This window comes from Candoia aspera, chromosome 4 (assembly GCF_035149785.1).
Source record: "Candoia aspera isolate rCanAsp1 chromosome 4, rCanAsp1.hap2, whole genome shotgun sequence".
In the NCBI taxonomy this organism is placed as follows: domain Eukaryota; kingdom Metazoa; phylum Chordata; class Lepidosauria; order Squamata; family Boidae; genus Candoia; species Candoia aspera.
This window is the reverse complement of record NC_086156.1, coordinates 80,162,331-80,181,712: the sequence shown is the minus strand read 5'-3', so window position 1 is coordinate 80,181,712 and position 19,382 is coordinate 80,162,331. Positions and strand designations below refer to the sequence as shown.

Here is a 19,382-nt window from a genome sequence, read left to right as displayed (position 1 = left end):
GGTGGTGAGGGCTGGGTTATTATTCCATAGGAGGGTTGTTACCAGGCCTTTTTCTTACGTCCCCGTGATTTTATTTGGAGTTGGAGCATATGGAACACAGCTCCTGAGGAGGAACTGGGTAGGAGGCAGTCTTTCCATTAAGATGGTCCTAAGCTGTGATATTAAAAGTGCACAGCCTGAAGCCTAAGACTCTGTGTGGCCCATGAAAGCCTGGAATGCAACCCCCAGAATCCTTCCAGTTGTCATTTTTAATTACATTTTAAGTACATAATTATGTTTAAATTTGGGGCTGGCCTGACCCACTTTCTATAATATCCAAGTATTCAGTCACTGACTAAGGGCATTTGCATGAAGATACTGGATTTGCTGCTCATATTGCATACACACCCCTGTGCACATCTCCCACTGTTGGGCTCCATCTTCCCCGGTGTCACCTAGTGTTCCATCCAACTAGCCTACCGGAGGGTGCAAAAAACTGGCCACAGTGCTGCCCACTCACTATCCTCATTCTTCTCTCACTACATTTGCTTTCCATGGCAGGAGGAAAATGTTTAAAAGACATCAGCTGGACACTCTATAGGAGGAGTAGCAACTCCCCTTTTGAGCAGCTGGGGTGGAGAAGGGATGTGGTAAGACACCATCTTGCCTTGCCTGTAGGAGGATGGGGGAATTCGCTAATGATGAAAAGCAGGAGTTCTCATCAATGGGAAACACTGCAAAACTGCAGCATTTCTCTGAAAAGGAGTTGAATTGGTAATGATTTGGCTTAGCTTCCTAAATTGCATCCCAGGGCTATGATGTCATAACAGACAAAGCAAGTCACTGCCTATCTCAACTGATGCTGCTCCTAAGTTTGGAAGGGGTGAAAGTGTGGCCCTTGGTCCAAACAAGTTCACTGTACATATTCCTCCGTTTAGAACTCTAAATAAAGTAGTCTGGAATTGACTGAAAGCTACTTTGGTGGATAGAGCACCGGAGTAATTGAAAAAAATGCCTTTATTCTTTATATCTGGGTTCTCTATCAATGTCCTTATGGGCATCAGTGTGCCAATAGACTCTTGGTAATCACCTTCCAGGTTTCACGAGCCACCTAACTTTGTTAGTTTTCTGCTTGGCCATCTGAACAGGACAAATAGTTTGTGTGTGGTCAAACATTCCCTTCCCCCTATGTCAACTATAGCACCGATAATATGCTCTCAAAATTCCCGATGTGCCCACTGGCCAAAAAGGTTGGACATTTGTGTCTTATATCTTTCTTAAAGTCTTATGGGAGCTGAGAAACAGCCCTTGTTTCCTTTTGTTGATTTGTATTTAGTAGACGATTGTATGAATAAAATAATAACATGCATACATATTAAAACTTGCTTGCCTTAAAGGAGATTGGATTTAATCCATATTTATTTCCATGTAGTTCATGAATGTTTTTCACACATATATTTGATTTTGTAATCCAATCTAAAAATAAAGTTTATTTATATAAAATATTTATAGACCTTTTCCGAATGAATTCTCCATCTTTAATAATAGAAAAATGGGCTGGTGACTTGTTATTTATTTGAAAGTAATTTAGACCATAGACCATCTTTGGCTGTGTTCTCCTGACACACCAGTGGTTATTTGAGCAATAGTCTATTCAGTTACTTCAATGTTCTTGCTCTGGATGACATGAGGCATAAACTGACCACATGAACTTTTTAATCCAACATGCTAAACCTAAACTAAAATATGGTTGCTTTATCATGGTTTAGTGTGCCCTGTGAATGCAGCCATTAACTTTAAGAACAAACTCAAGTGACAAGGACCAGTAGATTTGGAGCTAGTAGGAGGCCACTGAGAAATGAAAAGGAAGTACAGAATGCCATGGGAGTCTCAGGTTTTTCAGTGCAACAGATCAGTCTATTGTAGCTCTCTTTCTGTTACACAAATGTGCACACAGCATCTCACAAAGCGAGACAGAGTCCTTTATCTCTTAGAGTTGAGCTCCACTTCTGGTGATTAGCAGTTGGATAAGATAATAAGCAGTTGGCATATAGATTTCTCCCATCAAAAGATTAGTGTTTCCAATTTTGTGGCCCTCATTGGTGCTATTTTGCAACTGACCTGCAGAGGTCGTTTCAAGGCAAGGAAAACATCTTTGTTCTTGCTAGCTTCAAAATAAAATAAGTTTAGCTTGCCTACCACACCCTCTGCCCTAAAAACTGTTGTCCCTGGTCTCAGGTACAGAAACTGCTTCAGAGTATAGTGCTTCCCATTCCCTGGGAGCTGACAATCCTCTGTAGGGCCAGAGGTAATGCTTATTCTGTTAGAGCACAGAACATACTACAAATAAATGACACTGAATGGATTATACATACCGATAGAATTAATTCAAGCAATGATATGTTTCTGTTTGCTGCAATTCTTAATTTTTGGCCTTTCTGTTTATGTATGCATGTATGTAAATATATGTTCAGGTCATTTCGTTTCCTGACTAAAGAAGCAGCTGATTTTTTTTTAAAGAAATATGTTGACATTGTGTATACCTTTGGAAAAATACTGATGGATGAGTTCAGAACCAGCTGCTGGCATCACGTAACCACAATGCCTGCTCTCTGGGGTAGGTGATGAAATGAAATGCCCCTTCAGGTCTTATTAGGAAGAAAGCAGGCCAGTGTTGCCAAGGAAAAGGCAACTGTGCTTCTGGTTGCTAGGAGATGTGGGTCCTATCATGGCAACAGGATTGAATCCCAGGGAAAAAACTAATCAAGGGGATGTGTATAATGGACAGGAGGAACACAGTTGTAATGGGACATCTAACCGGCCCCTCCCCCTCTTCTAACCTGGTCACTACAGAACTTGACAGTGGCCAACAAAGCAGTGGCAACAGTTGCCATAGCAACAAACATGCTGTCTTAGATGCTCAGCTGTGCAAGACTACAGTGGTACTAGGACAAGGAAGAAGAATGAATATAGTGAAATTGGGAGTTTTTAAAATCAGAATCTCCTGGTCCTTTCTTCAACAGAGATAAGCCTGAAACTTATTATCTCATTATTTCCTGATGGCCCTCACAATGATACTGTATAACAGGGGCATAAAAGAAATCAGGAAATAATCAGAGGCTCATCTGCTTTGAAACTGGCAAAGACAGCCTTTTGTCTCCTGATCACCAGCATTTAGGTCTTGACTCAGAGCTGGAGTCTATTTACAGTATTCCAGTATGTAAACATATCTGTGCACATGCTCTCAGTGGGAGACAGCCACACACTTGCATACCTATTTTGAGGTTAATGTGTATAGGGGATTCAGCAGCCTGGTTGTGGCATATTAGTAATAATGCTTACTTTTCTTTCTTACAAATTGAACACTTAACAAGCACAGAGTCAGTTTCCTTGAGATACTGTCAGCTCCTATCTAGGAGTTAGAACACAGATTGTATATACCATTATAAATTCCTCCTGATCAGGTATGAACCTTAGCACCTTTTGGTAGAAAAAAATGTGTCTCTAGCATGTCTCCTTCCTGGTGTCTGGCTCACTCACATGGTTCATACATTGCATGAAGCCAGAATGATTTTTTTGTTTGGTTGGTTGGTTTGTTCAGGGCCGCAACTAGGGTCTGTGTCACCTGGGGCAAATATGGATTCCGTGCCCATTTTGGTGCCCCACCAGTGCGGTGCCCAGGGCACATGCCCCGGTTGCCCCCCCTAATTGGGTTTGTTTAGCACAATATATGATTCCAGCAATCTTGATTTCTCCATAGTTTATGGTTTGTTATTTGGGTTTTGTGCTTGTGTGTGCATTCTAAGTCTGGTGGTTGCAGTATTAACACACAGAGAAGCAGTGGAGAGAGAAAGTCCCTCACATTTAAAACTCAACATTTATTAACCCATGGAGAAATTAAGAGGTTCATGCCATATGGGATGTTAGATTTAAGAGGAATGCATCCGTTCTTTTGAAGGAGCCCCTTCAGATGCTGGTTGGCCCTGATAGCATCTGGCAGGCCAAAGACTCCCTTGCTTTGAAAAAACTTCATGATTCCTTGAAAAGTGCAGTTGAAATCTTTGCAGGGTTTGTCCTGGGTAAATGCATTTCAGCAGAAGGTAGAAGTTCACATACCCTCACTTGCACCTTTTTTACAACATTAACAGGAAAAAAAAAAGAAGTGGAGGAAAACAAAAACAAAAAAACTCAATAGAAAAAAACTTTGGTTCTTAAATAGCAGGATTGAAAACACATACACATGTGCTTATGTATAGCAGATATAGCCAAGTTCTTTGGGGAAGGGAACAGCAAACTCAAGAAATGAATTTGACCCACAAAAAAATCTCTAGCAGTTGATCCTCATTTGAATCCACCTGGAGAAGTAGCTGTACCCTGAACTGACTTGAGGCTTCAGGCAGTGAATTTGAGGTACCATTCAGGGTGGCAGTGGGGGCATTGCTGACTCATAGACTATAATCCATTGGAAGTTCTTCCATCCAAACCTCATCAAAATGAATGTTGACTGCTCTAGCGTTATTCTTGTACAACTCACATTAGTTTCAATGAGGCTTGCACAGGTAAATTTCCTGGTGGATTATATGACATGTTAAGTAGAAGAGTGAAGGTCCCATTTAGACTCTCACTGCTTTGGATCGGTCCTATAGTCCCTTAATTCACATATGTGCAAGCGTTTGTGTATGTATGTTGTAACATATCCATTGACCAATGATATTAGACTGAAGGGTTTGAGGATAAATAGAGTATAACCATTCTGAATCTGGCAACACCATTTATAACATTACTGTCTTCAAAATGCATCTACAAGATTTATGAATCAATGGTTGTATAACTGTTTTTTAAAAGTAACTTGAAAACCAGAATGTTTCATTCTCATGTGAATAATGTCCTTTTCCAAAGGAATAACTTTTAAAAAGAAATACGGTAGTAATAACAATATATGCATTTTAAAAAACAGGAAGTTTGGTGCTGGCGGCTGTGGAGTCCTACGCACCAAATATCCTAAAGGAAGAAGTTGTGGCAAAAGGCTCCTTGGCATCAGTGAAAGCTCTCTGGACTAGAGCGGAAATAAAAGTTTGTTTGTGAACAGCCCTGTCCTGAACAGGTGGGGAAAGAGTTTTTGGGGGAAAGAGAGGTGACAGGATATAACATGGGTGAGCTTGAATGAGAAGTCGTATTAGTTGTCTGCCCAGAGTGGGGATCACAATGTTCCTTGTCAGCCTGAGGTTGTTCCGTGGGACTTACAGAACCACAAGAGGTGGATCCCCTCCTCTTCTGGGGCTCTAAGAGTTCCATGTCCTGGGAGGCAGTGGAAGGCAGAGAGCTGGTGAAGGCAGAAAAGTCCAGGCTCGAGGATGCTGGAAGGCTGGGGAGCATAGGCAAGGAGGAGGCCAGAAGGCTATGGGGTGGCAGGGAAACTGAGGTCCGAGATGAAGGCAACCTGCTGACAGGAGACAAGGAAGGCGAGGTCTGCTCACAGCTGTGAAGACAGACTGAGGTAGGGTTGGAGGAAGACTGAGTGGCAAGCTGGCCCTGAAGAAGGCTCATGAGATGCTGTAACTCTTGGCTGAGTTGAGAAACTTCCCGGTTCAGGTTGTTGATCTATAGGGAGGCAAGAAAAATAAAGAGAAAAGGAACACCACCTAGAATTTTTTGGGAAATGGCATCAAGCATTCTTACAATATGGTATATTGGAATGACTATTTCCATACAGCATACAGTGGAGGATAACTAGTTTGCCTGAAATCCTTATATATTTAGGGTAGAATATATTCTTCACTGTTACATTACAGCAGCTCTGCAATCTATCATGAGCTTGCACGCTCATCTCTTGAGTCAAGAGGGAAGGCCACTTCCGAGCTTAGCCACATGATTGTGCTGAGCCCTTTATTTTTCATCCTCAGTTTCTTCCTTCTTGATCAGTGAAATGGAGCAGCTGCAGCTGATCTTAGGAGTAAAAGTAACTACTTGAAAAGCAGAGAAAAATTACACTAGTGATCCAGTCCTATGATTCCTTTCTGGATATGTTACAATTTTACTTTGTTCTTCTACATTTCTTACATTGCATGTAGGTCTTACCCCCTGTCATATCTTATTTATCACTGACAAATGTAAGATTTTATTTATGCATACTTACATATATAGAAACCAGGGCCACAACTAGGGGGGCGGCAACCGGGGCATGTTCCCCGGGCGCCATGCTGGTGGGGCACCAAAATGAACGCTGGGGGGGCACCAAAATGAGTGCTGGGGGGGGCGTCAAAATGGGCGCGGAATCCATGTTTGCCCCGGGTGACACAGACCCTAGTTGTGGCCCTGACAGAAACTCACGTCTCTATGTATTCATTTAATAGTATAATAATAGGTAGAATTCTAGCACTGTATTTTACTCCTGAAGTATTTTTATTAATTTAGTCATTTACTCACTTAGGTTCTACTTTTAACATCCCACTATCCATAATTATTGTATTGTACTGCAACAAATGTCATATGCACTCCTGTTGACATGTTAGAAATGCTTCCGATCTTAAGGCATTTTACTGTACTTCTAGATAATCTCCAAGCTTTCTTCCCTATGTTGTGGCTTCCCGCTCTTTGTTTTTTTACTCTTTTATGATGTCGACAGTTTAATTTGCTAGTTAGTGACTATAATAAAGATAATCATCTATAGATATATGTTTCTTGTCCTCCAACCTTCTTTCTTTTAACAGGTTTCAGTGGGAGGCAGATTTGATCAGCTCTCTTCCTTTCCTTCCTCTCGTGATCAAACCCAACCCACACAGCATCCCTATCCATTTTAGCCAAAGGCACCATCTTGAAATGAAAATATAATATAATGGTTAACAAATACTATACAGTAAAGGCAAGTACCTCTGAGCATGTATCAAGTACCCTTTCCATACTCAAACAGTCATCAGTTAATCTCCCTGCAGAGTGGGGTTTCTTTCCAAAAAAAATGACAGGTTTCCCATACTGCACATAACTGTTCAAAAATTAAATACTGCCTTTACCTGGCAGCATAATCAATTGAGAGGGACAAACTTTAAAATAACAGCTGATGATATTAAGGCCTAGATCTAATCAACTCAAACAACTCCTTTCACTGTTAGGGATGCTGAATGCATAAAAAATGTTCTCCCTTATTTTGCCACTTGCACCCGACTATCCTCTGCAACAGTCCCAGCAGCTCAGTGCATAGGGGATAGGGGAGGCACCAATTGAGAGAAAGAAATGGGGTGTTGTGGGGCCATTAGTGCCAATGACAATCTTCACGTTCAAAGTCCAGTAAAGGACTCACATAGTGAGTGAGTCACATTTTAAAGTTATGTGATTTTAGAATTCTAGACTTGGATTTCTGTTTATGTCATGCTCCGTTCTGATGTCTCTAGGGCAATTATGGACAAAGAAACCCACAGGAAGGGACCCTAGAAGGGAGGCCTGGTAAGGAAGTGCTGCCCAAGCTGAGTTTCTCCATAGAATGGAGAAGAAGACAAAGGCAACTTAGAAAGATGATGGGGGGAAAAAAGGAATGGGCAGGCTCTGTTGCTAGGCAATTGTCACCAAATTTAAATTTTAAATTAAATTTTAATTTAAACTCTTACACCCACAGTCAGAAACGCCAACACAGGGGCTGCATATGCAACTTACACTCTCATCTTTCTTCATCCTGCCAGGGCAGAAACAAATGTAACTGAGCCAAAAAAAACAAGTGTTGGACACAAGGAGTAATCTTTGGGGAGCATTTATCTTTTCCACAGCTTCAGGCATGGAGTGAGTGGGAAGGAGGAGGAAGGACCTCAAATCAGGGCCAGCCTTGCCATTAGAGAGAAGGAGGCAACTGTCTCAGGTGGCAGATGCTGAGAAGCAACAGTGGCAAAAACTGCTTGGTTGTGCTTAATTTATTAGCTATCTGTCTCTGTCTGAGTACTGATCTCTCTGCCTCTTGGCTTGCCCTCCTCTATTCAGCTGATCTACTATATGCAGGCTGGCCTACTATATTCACTCTCATATCACTGGTACTAAACTAAGATTCAACTGGCAATTCACTTAACTTCCGTAATGTGAAACAGGGGAAGGTGCATAGCAAAAGATCTTGGATCTGTCCTGTATCAGGCCAACATTTAACCAAATTAAGCAATTCTAACAATGCCAAAATTTCAGTGAAAGAGATACTAAACCTGAACCTGTCTGGAAACACATCTGAACTCCAATATATAAGGATGCCCCTGTAATTCCTTGGATGGCAAGGTAAATGCACTTTGCACATATTCAGAGGTATTTTCATTTCACATGTAACTTTGTACTTTCTATAGCCAAACTCTGACACAATAAATAGATGCTAGGATGGAGCTCTAGTGAGTCTCTCCACAAATTACAGCTTGTGTCCTACCTCTTGATTCAGCCTTCTGATGTTCTGCTTTACCTCATCAGTTTCTGTAGCTAACATGGGATTGGCTGGTTCTGTCCCTGTGAGAAAATCCAAGGGAATGGGGGAAGTGAGTAAAAATATTCATAGGCTGGTTTCTAAGCTATCCCTAATACCAGGTTCATACTAAGGTGGCCATTTATGTATTGCTGAAAAAGGAATATGTAAGCCAAACAAGAAAACAAAAAAAAAGGGGGGAGGGGGTCAGATATCATTTATACTGAAATACAACGTATCTCCTCGTAGTGCAAAAGTAGATCCCTAGATTTCTTTCTTTATACTGAAATGGACATCTAAACATGGGTTGTATATATTTATATTTATATTTATATTTATATTATATTTCTGTGCTAATTCTTTTTTAATAAAAAAAATGATGCAGCAAGAAAACATAAGGCTTACACAGGAGGTAAGCCTTTTTTTTTTTTGGATGGCAGCATGTCAGCTTTGGAAGGGATTTGCAGGAATGGATATTCCTCTATTCAAAATCTAAATCTCTATGCAGAGAAGAGAATGTTACAGAGCCAGTTTCCTTTCTGATGGAGAACTGAAGTTTGGGTGGGAGAGAGATAGAAGAGCTTTCAGTCATGTGAGCCTCCTCCTGCAGCAAAAAGTGATACAGGCTGGACAGAAGATTCAGTCTTTGCAAAGAAAATCTGGATTCCACAACCCCCATGTACATTATGTCAAGCAGGTCAATCTGCATACCTGGATTTCACTTCTTTAATGGGGAGGAGTCAAGATCATGCTGGCTGGGGACTCATAGAAGTAGAAGTTCAATATGTTTAGAGGGCACCAGGTTAGGTCCAATATGTTTAGAGGGCACCAGGTTAGGTCCAATATGTTTAGAGGGCACCAGGTTAGGGGAAAGCAAATCTAGTTTATAGCAATTTATTACTACTTATATTCCCTATTTCTCCTGGTGGGAAATGCTAGGCTAACTTGGCATTATATCCTATTTTATAGAGGATAAACGTCTGCCTGATGACTTCTTCTATTTCAAGAACAATTTAATCTAAATCCCATTTAAAGATAAAGAACCTAGAAGAGAGAACAGAAGTGCTGAAGTTGCCTATCAGTAGTGAAGACCTAGACCACAGACTGAATATAGATGTGTAGATCATATGTTCATAGTTTTCCTTATTATGCACTGCAGTTCAGTTTAAATTATTTCTCACTGCAAACTGGTATATCCTTTTGGCATTTCCATTTATTTATTCTACAATTTCTTGGAACTGACTAAAGGTATAAAAGAGTTCAACAATGTTAGTCAAGAGTCCAACAGTACTAGCCTGCAAAGTAGCATTCCCAAAGTAAAGAACATAAATAATGTATCCTTGCATACCCACACCAGACACTTGTGAAACAGACTTCAGACAACTTTATTAGCTATTTTCAAGCCATTGTTCTACAGCCCCAACCTGAGCATATGGGGTAATTCGTATCAATTAGCCCTACCCATTAGTGCTTATTTAAACTTGAAAACTGCCAGTACCATTCAGCCATTGAAAAGGCATTGCTAAAGCTTCTTGAGTTCCAGCTGATCTCTAGTTCTAGAAATGTCACTGGCCTATTAGTGCCAATTAGCAAGCAGACTATACTGTATAACAGAAGTCATCTGGCAACACTGCCCACTGCAATTTTGGTTATTATTTTTGTATTTCATTTAATAATAGTAACTTAGAAACAAAATCAGAAGGGCTACAAGGATGAAATAATTCATGAAAGCTTTTTCTCACCAAAATGTAAGAACAGTGATATATGAGATTTTTCCTGGCCTGCTATTTAAATCAAGAGAGCTCACTCTGGGACTTGGAACTTGACATAACTTTGACAAAGAATCAGATAGGAGCACAAGACTGAAAAACCAGTGCAATATTCAAATTATGGGGAAGAACTTCGGGTGGCTCTAAATAGGACCCTTTTCTCCAAACTTTCTTGAAATTCACGAATATGCACACCCTACTCTGAGGTTCTTTAGGACAGCACAAACAATCAGAAAATGTTCCCCTAATTAGAAACCATAATCACAAGAAGAGGGTAAAAAATACATTTATATAAAAACAAATATTATGCAAATAATAAACTCTTTAAGCCTACTGTTTAAAATATGTAATTTCATCAACCAGATGCCTTTTGATAGATCTGACAGAGCAACTGATGCTGATCAAAAGGCTTTGGTGCTTATATAACAATGAACATGGAAATAGAAGTATTCTTTTTCTATAAGGCTTGCCATAAGGAGTTACTGACCAGTATTGCTGAGTTCCATACATAAGAACGGAGGAGAAAGAGGACCACTTTTGGCTATTGCCACTTACAGTACGTTGAAGTCTAATTAATGGGTAAGCCTTGATGGAGGTTTGTGGCTGGGGAATAGAGGATTGGGTTGTCTGCTTTTGTCAATTTTATTTTCTACATGATTAGTTCATTTATAATGATCATCCATGAAAATTGTTTGGCAAGAATAGTTCTTCAATTCACATTTTATATAAAATCCAAAAGGTTTGGGTCACATATTTGCTGCTGCAGTTTGATATTTGTCAGTTTCATTTGATTTTGTTTTGTAAGGATACTGACAAATATGTAGAATTCAGCTTTCTAATTACCCCTCATTTTTAATATTAAGCCCAAAAGGTTTTTAGCTTGCATTAATGCATTTTTAAGCATGACTATCATTTTTCTTCCTGTTTTTGTTGTTCACAATAGCAGCAAACACAGAGAGTTAGCTGAATAAGTCAAGTACAATTGGCTGTATAAGCCTTTGGTTTCTCCCTTTCCAAGCAAATGAATGTCTAGAAAGTCTTCAATTACTTATAGTTCTCTGTTTTGTCAGATCTGTGAAGCAGTGCTGAAAAGATTCAAAATCAGCCAGATTCGGACAACCCATTGTCCATCCAGTTCCAATTTTGTCCCACCCACCCAACTGCCGTCAAGATTACCCATCATAATTTGGTGGAAAATCACTGATTTTCAGTAGGATGATTTTTCACATTTGTAGGGGCTAAAATAGAAGTGTTAAGGCTTTGCTAGTCTAAATGCCCTTATGGCATTTAGGGCCAAGTATTTTCACCCGATACACTCCACCTCTGGTGACAATACAAGATCAGTACTATGTTTCCTGAAAACATTGGAGGCCAAACTTTAGAAAGAAAAAAAAATACAAACCCAGCCCCGCCCCACCCTAAATTTGCCCATACCCATCACATGGATGATTCCAGATTTTGGGATCTTAGCATTGCTAATCAAAATCATCTATATAGACAATATGTTTTTTTCTTCTTAGTGGATTTGGGAATGGGAGGAGTTAATGAAAAAGAAAGATGAAAGGTGATTGGGAAAACATGGGAGATTTACAAAAGGAAATTATGTTTTCTGAACTCATTTAAAATTCTGTGATTGAGCTAGGACAGATGCATGTTAACAGCCTAGTCCAGAAATGATCCATATTTAGAGGTTATTTTAATAATTAGGCTGTTTCCAAAGTTATTGACTGTAGTTTCTCAAATTAGCTTCAGTTTACTTAATTGAATACTTCCTCGTGTGTCCTCACCAGCAAAAGAAAAGGCAAAAGAATACAGTCAAACTGTTCATATCTCTTTAAAAAAAAATCTGAACTTGTCTAACTAATATATTGTACAACATTTCTTCATTATTCTAATACCCTGTCCTTTGTGTATAGGTTCATGTATTATTTCCCAAAGGCAAGCACATTTTGAGATGCAACATTTTTGCAAAATCTGAGGCTTCCCAACATTATGCTGAGCCTTCACAAGTAAACTGCCAAAATACAGTTACATAAAATCAAGCTTAGAGGGGACTAGTTTTAATCTGATTACTTGAAAATGAGTTGTGGTGGTGTTCTTTTGAGCTCAGTAGAAATAATCAATAATCTACAAGTCACTTTTTAAATGAGTATTGATGGTGAATGGATAAGTAGCTTCTAACCTGTAAAGAATCTGTAAAGACCCTCTCCTCAGTTGTCAAGGTTACCTGATATCGTAGGGTTCTGCACCAAACTCTGCTGGGGTTGTTCCATGTTAAAACTAAATGTTTGTGTCTCTGATGCTCCGCTGTCATCTTCAATGCCATCAACAATTCTAGAACAGGGAAGCAAGCAAGAGCTATTGGACAAAAAATAAAGCCTCTGCATTCAGAAGCTCTTTCTCTATGAACTAGAAGTTGAGAGTAAAGAACACAAGCCACCTTTCTCCATTATGTCCTGTGAGTTCCCTATGGCAACTTGTGTTCTGCCCTTGTGGACAAAATGAACAAGACTGATTTGCAACTCTGATCTGCATTGCTAAACAAATGGATAATATATTATCCAAACCTGCATAATATACAATCCACTGAGGAAAAATTACCTATTCATATGTGGGCAATTTAAATGTGGGCATGCATACACAAACCCACATATATACATACACATATTTGTATACACACACACACACACACACAGATGAAAAACTATAATCCAGGCAATGCTGGCCAAAGATATTTGATGCATGTGGCAGAAAATCCAAATGGCACAATCACCTTCTCCTGCTAATTAAAGTGGAATGTGACCTAAAGGACTTGATCAGGAATGAAATCAACAGGAGCTACACAGGAGCACCTAATCATCCTTGGCCGATTTCAAAAAGCTAAGCAAAAACAGAGACGGCTAGTACTAGACTGGAAACCACCAGGGCTGTAGCTAGACTGGGAAGTTAAAAAAATATCTTTGAAGCAGACAGTGGCGAACCACTTCCATTCTGTTGCCAAGAAAAGTACATCAGCATATCCATCAAGCCACCAGGAATTAAGTTTGATTCAAGGAAGTTCTCATCTGTACCTTAGAGAATGATATACCAGGGGTATGCATGGCATTTGGCCAGATCACAAATTTTGACAGCCACATTTTTAGTAGGCTCCCTCCAGATCCAACTCTGAACTTTCCTGATGCTTTGTTAGTGATCTAGAAATTTGAACAGAAACAGATCTGAAAAATAACACCTTTTCTGCTAAGCTGCTCATATAAGGAAAATGTCCCAATCAGAAGTGGAAGAAGGCAGAAGAGGGTGGTGTATTTCCTTGAGTAAGCTAAGTTATAAATGAGTTTATGAGGGCTCTCCAGTCAACCTGAGTGTTCTTTATGAGTTCTATCAGCTTGATTGAAATGTGCCATTTTCATATAAACTGCCAACTAAAACCATAGAAATGGGAAATGATAAAACCCTTCCCACTATATACGATTACTGTACTTCGTATACAAACAACAACATCTTCTGAAATTTTGAAGGCTTCTTAGGGCTACTTCTGTCATATTTCATTCTCATAACAATCTTTCCCCCAAAGTTGCATGAGAGTATTCTCTTTCGATAACCCCCTCCTAACTGTAAAACCCGCTTTTTCATAAAAGACCTTGAACCTATCCAAATTAATCTTGACAAGCTTGATCCTTGCAGAAGGGGGCAACTATGCCTGTAAATTTCTTCCAATTCTGCTAAAAAAATGTAGGTAGCACCCTTTAAAAAAATAAAATAAAAATTGAAATGCAGTTAGTACAAAAGCCCTTTCACCTATTTATCTGTCATTTGGCATTCTACATCTCTGGAATGATTTTCCCTAGAAATTGAAATCAGTTTGGCCAAACTATTTTTAGCAACCTTGGAAGTCAACAGGTAATACAAACATTTGGATTTAGATCATGATTTGGGCCAAAATTCCTAAAACTAAAGAAATGTAAGCCGTTAGCTGAGGTCAAAACAGAACTTCGTAGTTGGGGCACACTTCATGGATCAAATCTCTTGTACATAACCAACCCATACTAATGGAATGTATGCTGGAGAGCATATGCTGTATTATATATGTTTCATGGGTTAAATCAAGGACCATGATGAAGACCTCTTACCTGGGGCTGAGGTCTGGAGGCCCACAGTGCATGAGAGAGGGAATGAGGAGTTTGCCAGGCTTCCGGCCACTGTGGCCCTCTCTGTCAAAGTGTTGCTCCTCCTGGCGGCATCGTGGAGAAGGGCTGTGGACCCGGTTGCAGCGGGCTGGAGACCGACAAGTTCTCCGCAGGGCTGAGAACTGACGCAGATCATCTCCCAGAAGACTGCTGAGGGAGCCCCGCCTTACTGGGCTGTTGAGGTTGGGCAACATGATTTTTCGGCGTGTGATTGTGGCAGGTGAAGGCTGAAAGAAATCCTCGGAGTCCTCACTGTACTCGTGGATGGAGGGTAGGGTCTTCTCAGAGGCAGCAGCACAACTTTGAAGATGAGGCTGGCCAAATGAAAAGAAAGAAAGCAATGGCTCAGGAGGAAGAAGAATTTTTAGACTAATGAAGTTTAAATAACTTTAAATTCCTCTGACACACTGGCTGGGTTCATGGAACATGCTTAACCAATTTGCTAAAGTTCAAAAGACTGCATTTGTTAACCTTGGATAGCTCTTGTGTGGCTTAACATATTGGCTAAACACAAGCCCAGTTGGTTAGTTTATATTCAGTGTACTATGGACACCAGAAAATTGATTAACCCAGTAACCAGAACCCAGCTACTGTGAACTAGAAGGTATTTACTTTCGAAGCGAATATTTGTAGCTCAGGGTTGAACTGTGGAGTCCTTGGTGCTCTCTGAGCCTTGTTGTTTTCTTGGAGACATTTCATTGCCAGACTAGGCAACATCTTCAGTGCAAAGAGGGAGTGGGCCTTGCTCTCAGTTTATATACTGTGGCTTGCCCTGCTTGTGTTGTTGGGTGGGGGTGTTGTTCTCTCCTTGGGAGTTCTTTGATTGGGCTGTTGTTTACTGCTTGGTTGATTGACTGAGTTAATAGTTCCTTGATTAGGGTGTATTGTGCTGTTTGATGGTTCATCTGGTGTTAATCCTAGTGTCGATTTTTGCATATCTGAGTGTTGATTGCTGGCAAGGGAGTGTCCTGGTCTTTTGGCTTTTCTATTGTCTCTTTTGAATGGTATGTAAATGTTGTTTACCTTTATGTGTCTGTTGATGGCTGCTTTGTCTGAGTGCCAGGCTTCCAGGAATTCTCGGGCGTTTTTGGATTTGGCTTGGTTTAGGATGCTCACAGTTTCCCAGTTGAAACTATGGTTGAGTCTGTCCATGTAACTCCTTAATCTCACAACACATGGACAGATGTGGGTAAGATGACATCAAAAGACCAAACCCATGTCACCATTTGATATAAAGATGCCAGATCTGCTCACCCTCATCTGTGTAGGTTAATCTGACAGGAGGTTTCCAGGTTATCCCTATGTGTCACAGGACTACTAGTTCCCAACAGCCTGAGGTATCTGTCCATCAGGCCTGAAAATCCCCTAAATCATGATTCTCCAACTTGGCACCCTTCAGATGCACTGAGACTTTAATTTGAATTTCTGCACTGACAAGGATTTGAATTTAATGGCCTAGACAGGAATCTAAGTAGAATTCTCTGGGCTGCAAAGCAAACCTCTCAAACACCCACTGCCCCCAGTATGACTGCTCAAGGCTGAGTATCCCCATAGCCAATGCAACTGAGGATAGGCAAAGGAGATGGAAGAAGAAAGTCACACCATCCCTTCATTCCCTCTGTCACCACAGCAATAATGGACCTAAGCCTGTGAGGGTCTCCCCTCATATCCCCAGTCCCCCAAAATATTCCTTTCCCCCTTCTACTTGCTTTCTGCCATAGAGTTAGTGACAACTGACTGGACCAAAAGCAGAGAAGGAGGTGGTAGCTGTGGTGGCTCTTCCATCACTTGTTCTCTTCTTCCTTCTGCATGGGTTTTCTACTATGGCTCCTGCTGTGGCTGTGAACTTGGGCCACCATGACTGGGCTGTGAATATCCAGGTGTTCATTAGACATGGCAGCAAAGAGATACAGAAATGTTGCTGCCATCTAGTGGTCATCCAGACTTTTGTAGCCAAGATATGATAGTTCTATCCTGGTGATCAGGTTTAGTGAAGACGTATTACAAGGGGAGAGAGGGGAAGCCCACCAGGTCTCCTGTACCTGTTAGTCCAAGATGGTTACTGCTCCAGTTTCACTATATTTATGCCAGTGTGCCTAAATATCAATTCTGTAATTTTATTGGACTATAACTCCCAATATTCCCAGCCTAGAATTTCCTTCTCATCCATATATTCCCCCAAATTCATCATAGTCCAGTCAAGAAACTTTGCCTACTTTTCTTCCTCATCATAAAATTCAAATTACCTGGGATAAACGTGGGGATCTGGAAAATCGGAGAAGTCCCTGTAAAGAAAAACAAAGACAAGAACATGAAAAGGGTTAGTCAATGCTGCAAGTTAATCACTTTTCACAAACCTATACTTCTTTTGGCGGGGGGCATTTTGGGTTTTGGCACTGGTAGGCTGTGCAATCTCTTTTCTGCCCATGGCTGCTGTCATCTACGCCTGAATTAACAAGCATCATCAGTTTCTTCAATATAAGCTACTTCAAAGTCATCACCTAGAAGTCAAATAACACAGCAATGGTTTTCAGGGCAGATCTAGATAATTTCTTGCACTGAGTGATGCAACAATTGTTGCAAGAGATAAGCTGAGAACCAGCAGTACTCAGGGCAGAGATGTCAGTTATGCCAACAACCGCTTGGTTTCAAGGCCATGAGGCACACGATAAAGACTCTGTTAAACCATGGGAAAGGTAGGAAGAAGAAGGAACAGATTTAAACAACTGTGGGCATAAGATGGGAATTGCAGCCTCTCAAAAAAGAGAATAGCTGTTCCATGTGGCTTGATCAACGTTATCTAGCTGCTCCCTAGACCAAACTCACATAAATTCTCAATCCTCTAACTTCACACAGCTTAATTTGGGTGTTAGGCTCAGCCTTACCTTAAATACATAAGTCTGAGCCTAGCACCTAAATTAAGCTGTGTGAAGTTAGAGGATTGAGAATTTATGTGAGTTTGGTCTAGGGAACCCAACAGCTACCAGCTGAACAGAGAGCAGGTGACATAATTGGCCAATAGGACAACCACCAGAAGCTAGAATATTGCTGCTTCAGGACTAGGGTCTTACAGCATGAGTAACACTGTGCTAGAAGTTGCTTTGATTATCCTGCTTATATGGAAATGTCAGATATATATCAAAATATAAATCAATTATAACAACCACTAGTCTTGGCCAGCTAATTCTGCTTTACTTCCTCGCTTCAGGTCACCAGAGAACAAGAAATTGTTTAAATGATTTTTTAAAAAGAAATATTCAGTAAAAACAATTGATCACCTAAAATAGTGCCTTATTAGTGAAGGCAGTAAATCAGACTGGAATTCTACTAATCCACGCATCCTTAGAGGGTAGAAGCAGCAATTATGGTTTAAGTTCTGTCCTTCCCACAGAGGTTCTGTATGTTCATAATAATGTACTGTACACAGAGTTTCTCTGCTCTGTTGAACAAGCCTAGATTGAAGTTGCCATAATGCTAACCCTACTCCTTCCCCAAGTGCGTTCATCCTAAGTGAAATAATGTCTTAGCAGGACTTCTATATCACCAATCTTCCCTTCCTGCTTGCAAATGGACAGGTTTTCTCTTCTCTCCCCAATTGCTCTTGTTCCTACTCAAGAGCCTGATAGCAATACTCTGTTATTTGGGGGCACAAAAGTGTACCCTACCACCATGCCAGACAGGTCAAGGGAGAGATGAATGTCCATTTCTTACATCAAAACATTAGAGAGAGGAAGTTGCCAGTTGAGGGTTGCTCTAGATCAGTCCTGCACAACTTGTAGAGGGAAAAGGGCCGCACTGATCAATTAAAAATCACTACGGGCTTAAACTCCTGCTACAGAGAGCTCTAAAAATACAACCACCTAGTTTTTGAGGAAGGAAAACTGACCTGATATACAGCAAAGCAAAATAGGCTACTTCTGGGATTGCCTGATCCTGGATGAACCTGCTGCCCACAATCTTCTGGCTGAGAAAGTAGTCTGAGAATCCTCCCCTCGAGATGTTAGTGGGGAGGGTGCTTGGAAGGAAACCTTCCCAACAGCCTGCTCCCAACGGCGAGGGTGGCTCCTTCTCTGCCTTTCAGAAGGCAGTGCAAAATGTTCCCTTCCGACAAGCCTTTGGGAGGAGAGGGTGCTAGTGATCTGGCAACAACTGCCTGGGGAGGAGTAGAATTGTGTGAGGTAATGCATCTTCTCTGTTTTGATGGTGTTAGGATTCCACTGCCTACAATCTGTAGAGTAGGTGACCTACAATTAATATTTGTTGGACGGAGGGAAGGGCGAGCAAGATAGATCCACCCCAAGCTCCTCAAATTCAGAATATGCCCATTGGCCAAAACCAGTTAGGAACTCCTGGCCCTGTCATTTTGTCAGGACAACAGGCAGTACTCATCTTGGAATACCAATATGCTGAGAGCAACCGCAAGAAAATTCTATGTACTTTACGTACAGCTTCCAATGATTTATTTATTTATATTTTATTCATACTTCAAATTTAGTCACCGTCCATCTCATTCAGAGAGTGACTCTGGGCAGTTTACAATAAAAACCACATGAAATGCTTCCATATGCTTCCAACTAACCCATGTTTAAAACTCTCTGACCTATTTAGGCTTTTCTGATCATCTACTGTATGTAAAGAGACCTATTCCCATTGATTAGATAGGTCATTCTACCCTCAGCAAAAGAGTCTTAGGCATTTCCTAGAAATGAGTTGTAAACTCTCCTGCTGTGTGAGAGACTTGAGATTTAGATGTTCAGACACAGAGCTTTTCTAATTCTGCTTTGGGGTATGTGCAAATGCTCCCATAGGTAAAATCCTGCATCTTGCATCAAAAGTTCATATTTGGGGGTTTGTTAAATTGTGGAATTGATTCAGATTCTGTTAATGGCAGCACAAAGAGATACAGTACTTAAGGACCTGAAGTCCCATTCCCAGATTATCAGGTCTCTCTTTTCCTTCACTTCTGAGATTTTACCCCATTCACATAATTAAAATCACTGTTGCAGCTTTAATTAGGTAAAATTT

General features: G+C 40.6%; 1 protein-coding gene across 1 annotated transcript in view; it reads right to left on the bottom strand.

Annotated features, from left to right (window-relative positions):
* Positions 1 to 4,916: 4,916 nt before the first annotated feature.
* KCNH4 (potassium voltage-gated channel subfamily H member 4) overlaps positions 4,917 to 19,382 on the bottom strand; it is a 56,824-nt gene continuing 42,358 nt past the window's right edge. The window contains exons 12-16 of the mRNA XM_063302000.1: positions 16,604 to 16,642; positions 14,301 to 14,671; positions 12,398 to 12,504; positions 8,369 to 8,445; positions 4,917 to 5,580 (exon numbers count right to left, since the gene is read on the bottom strand). Of these exons, the coding sequence (XP_063158070.1) occupies positions 5,017 to 5,580; positions 8,369 to 8,445; positions 12,398 to 12,504; positions 14,301 to 14,671; positions 16,604 to 16,642 (1,158 nt within the window). The 3' untranslated portion in view covers positions 4,917 to 5,016. The remainder of the gene's footprint in view (positions 5,581 to 8,368; positions 8,446 to 12,397; positions 12,505 to 14,300; positions 14,672 to 16,603; positions 16,643 to 19,382) is intronic.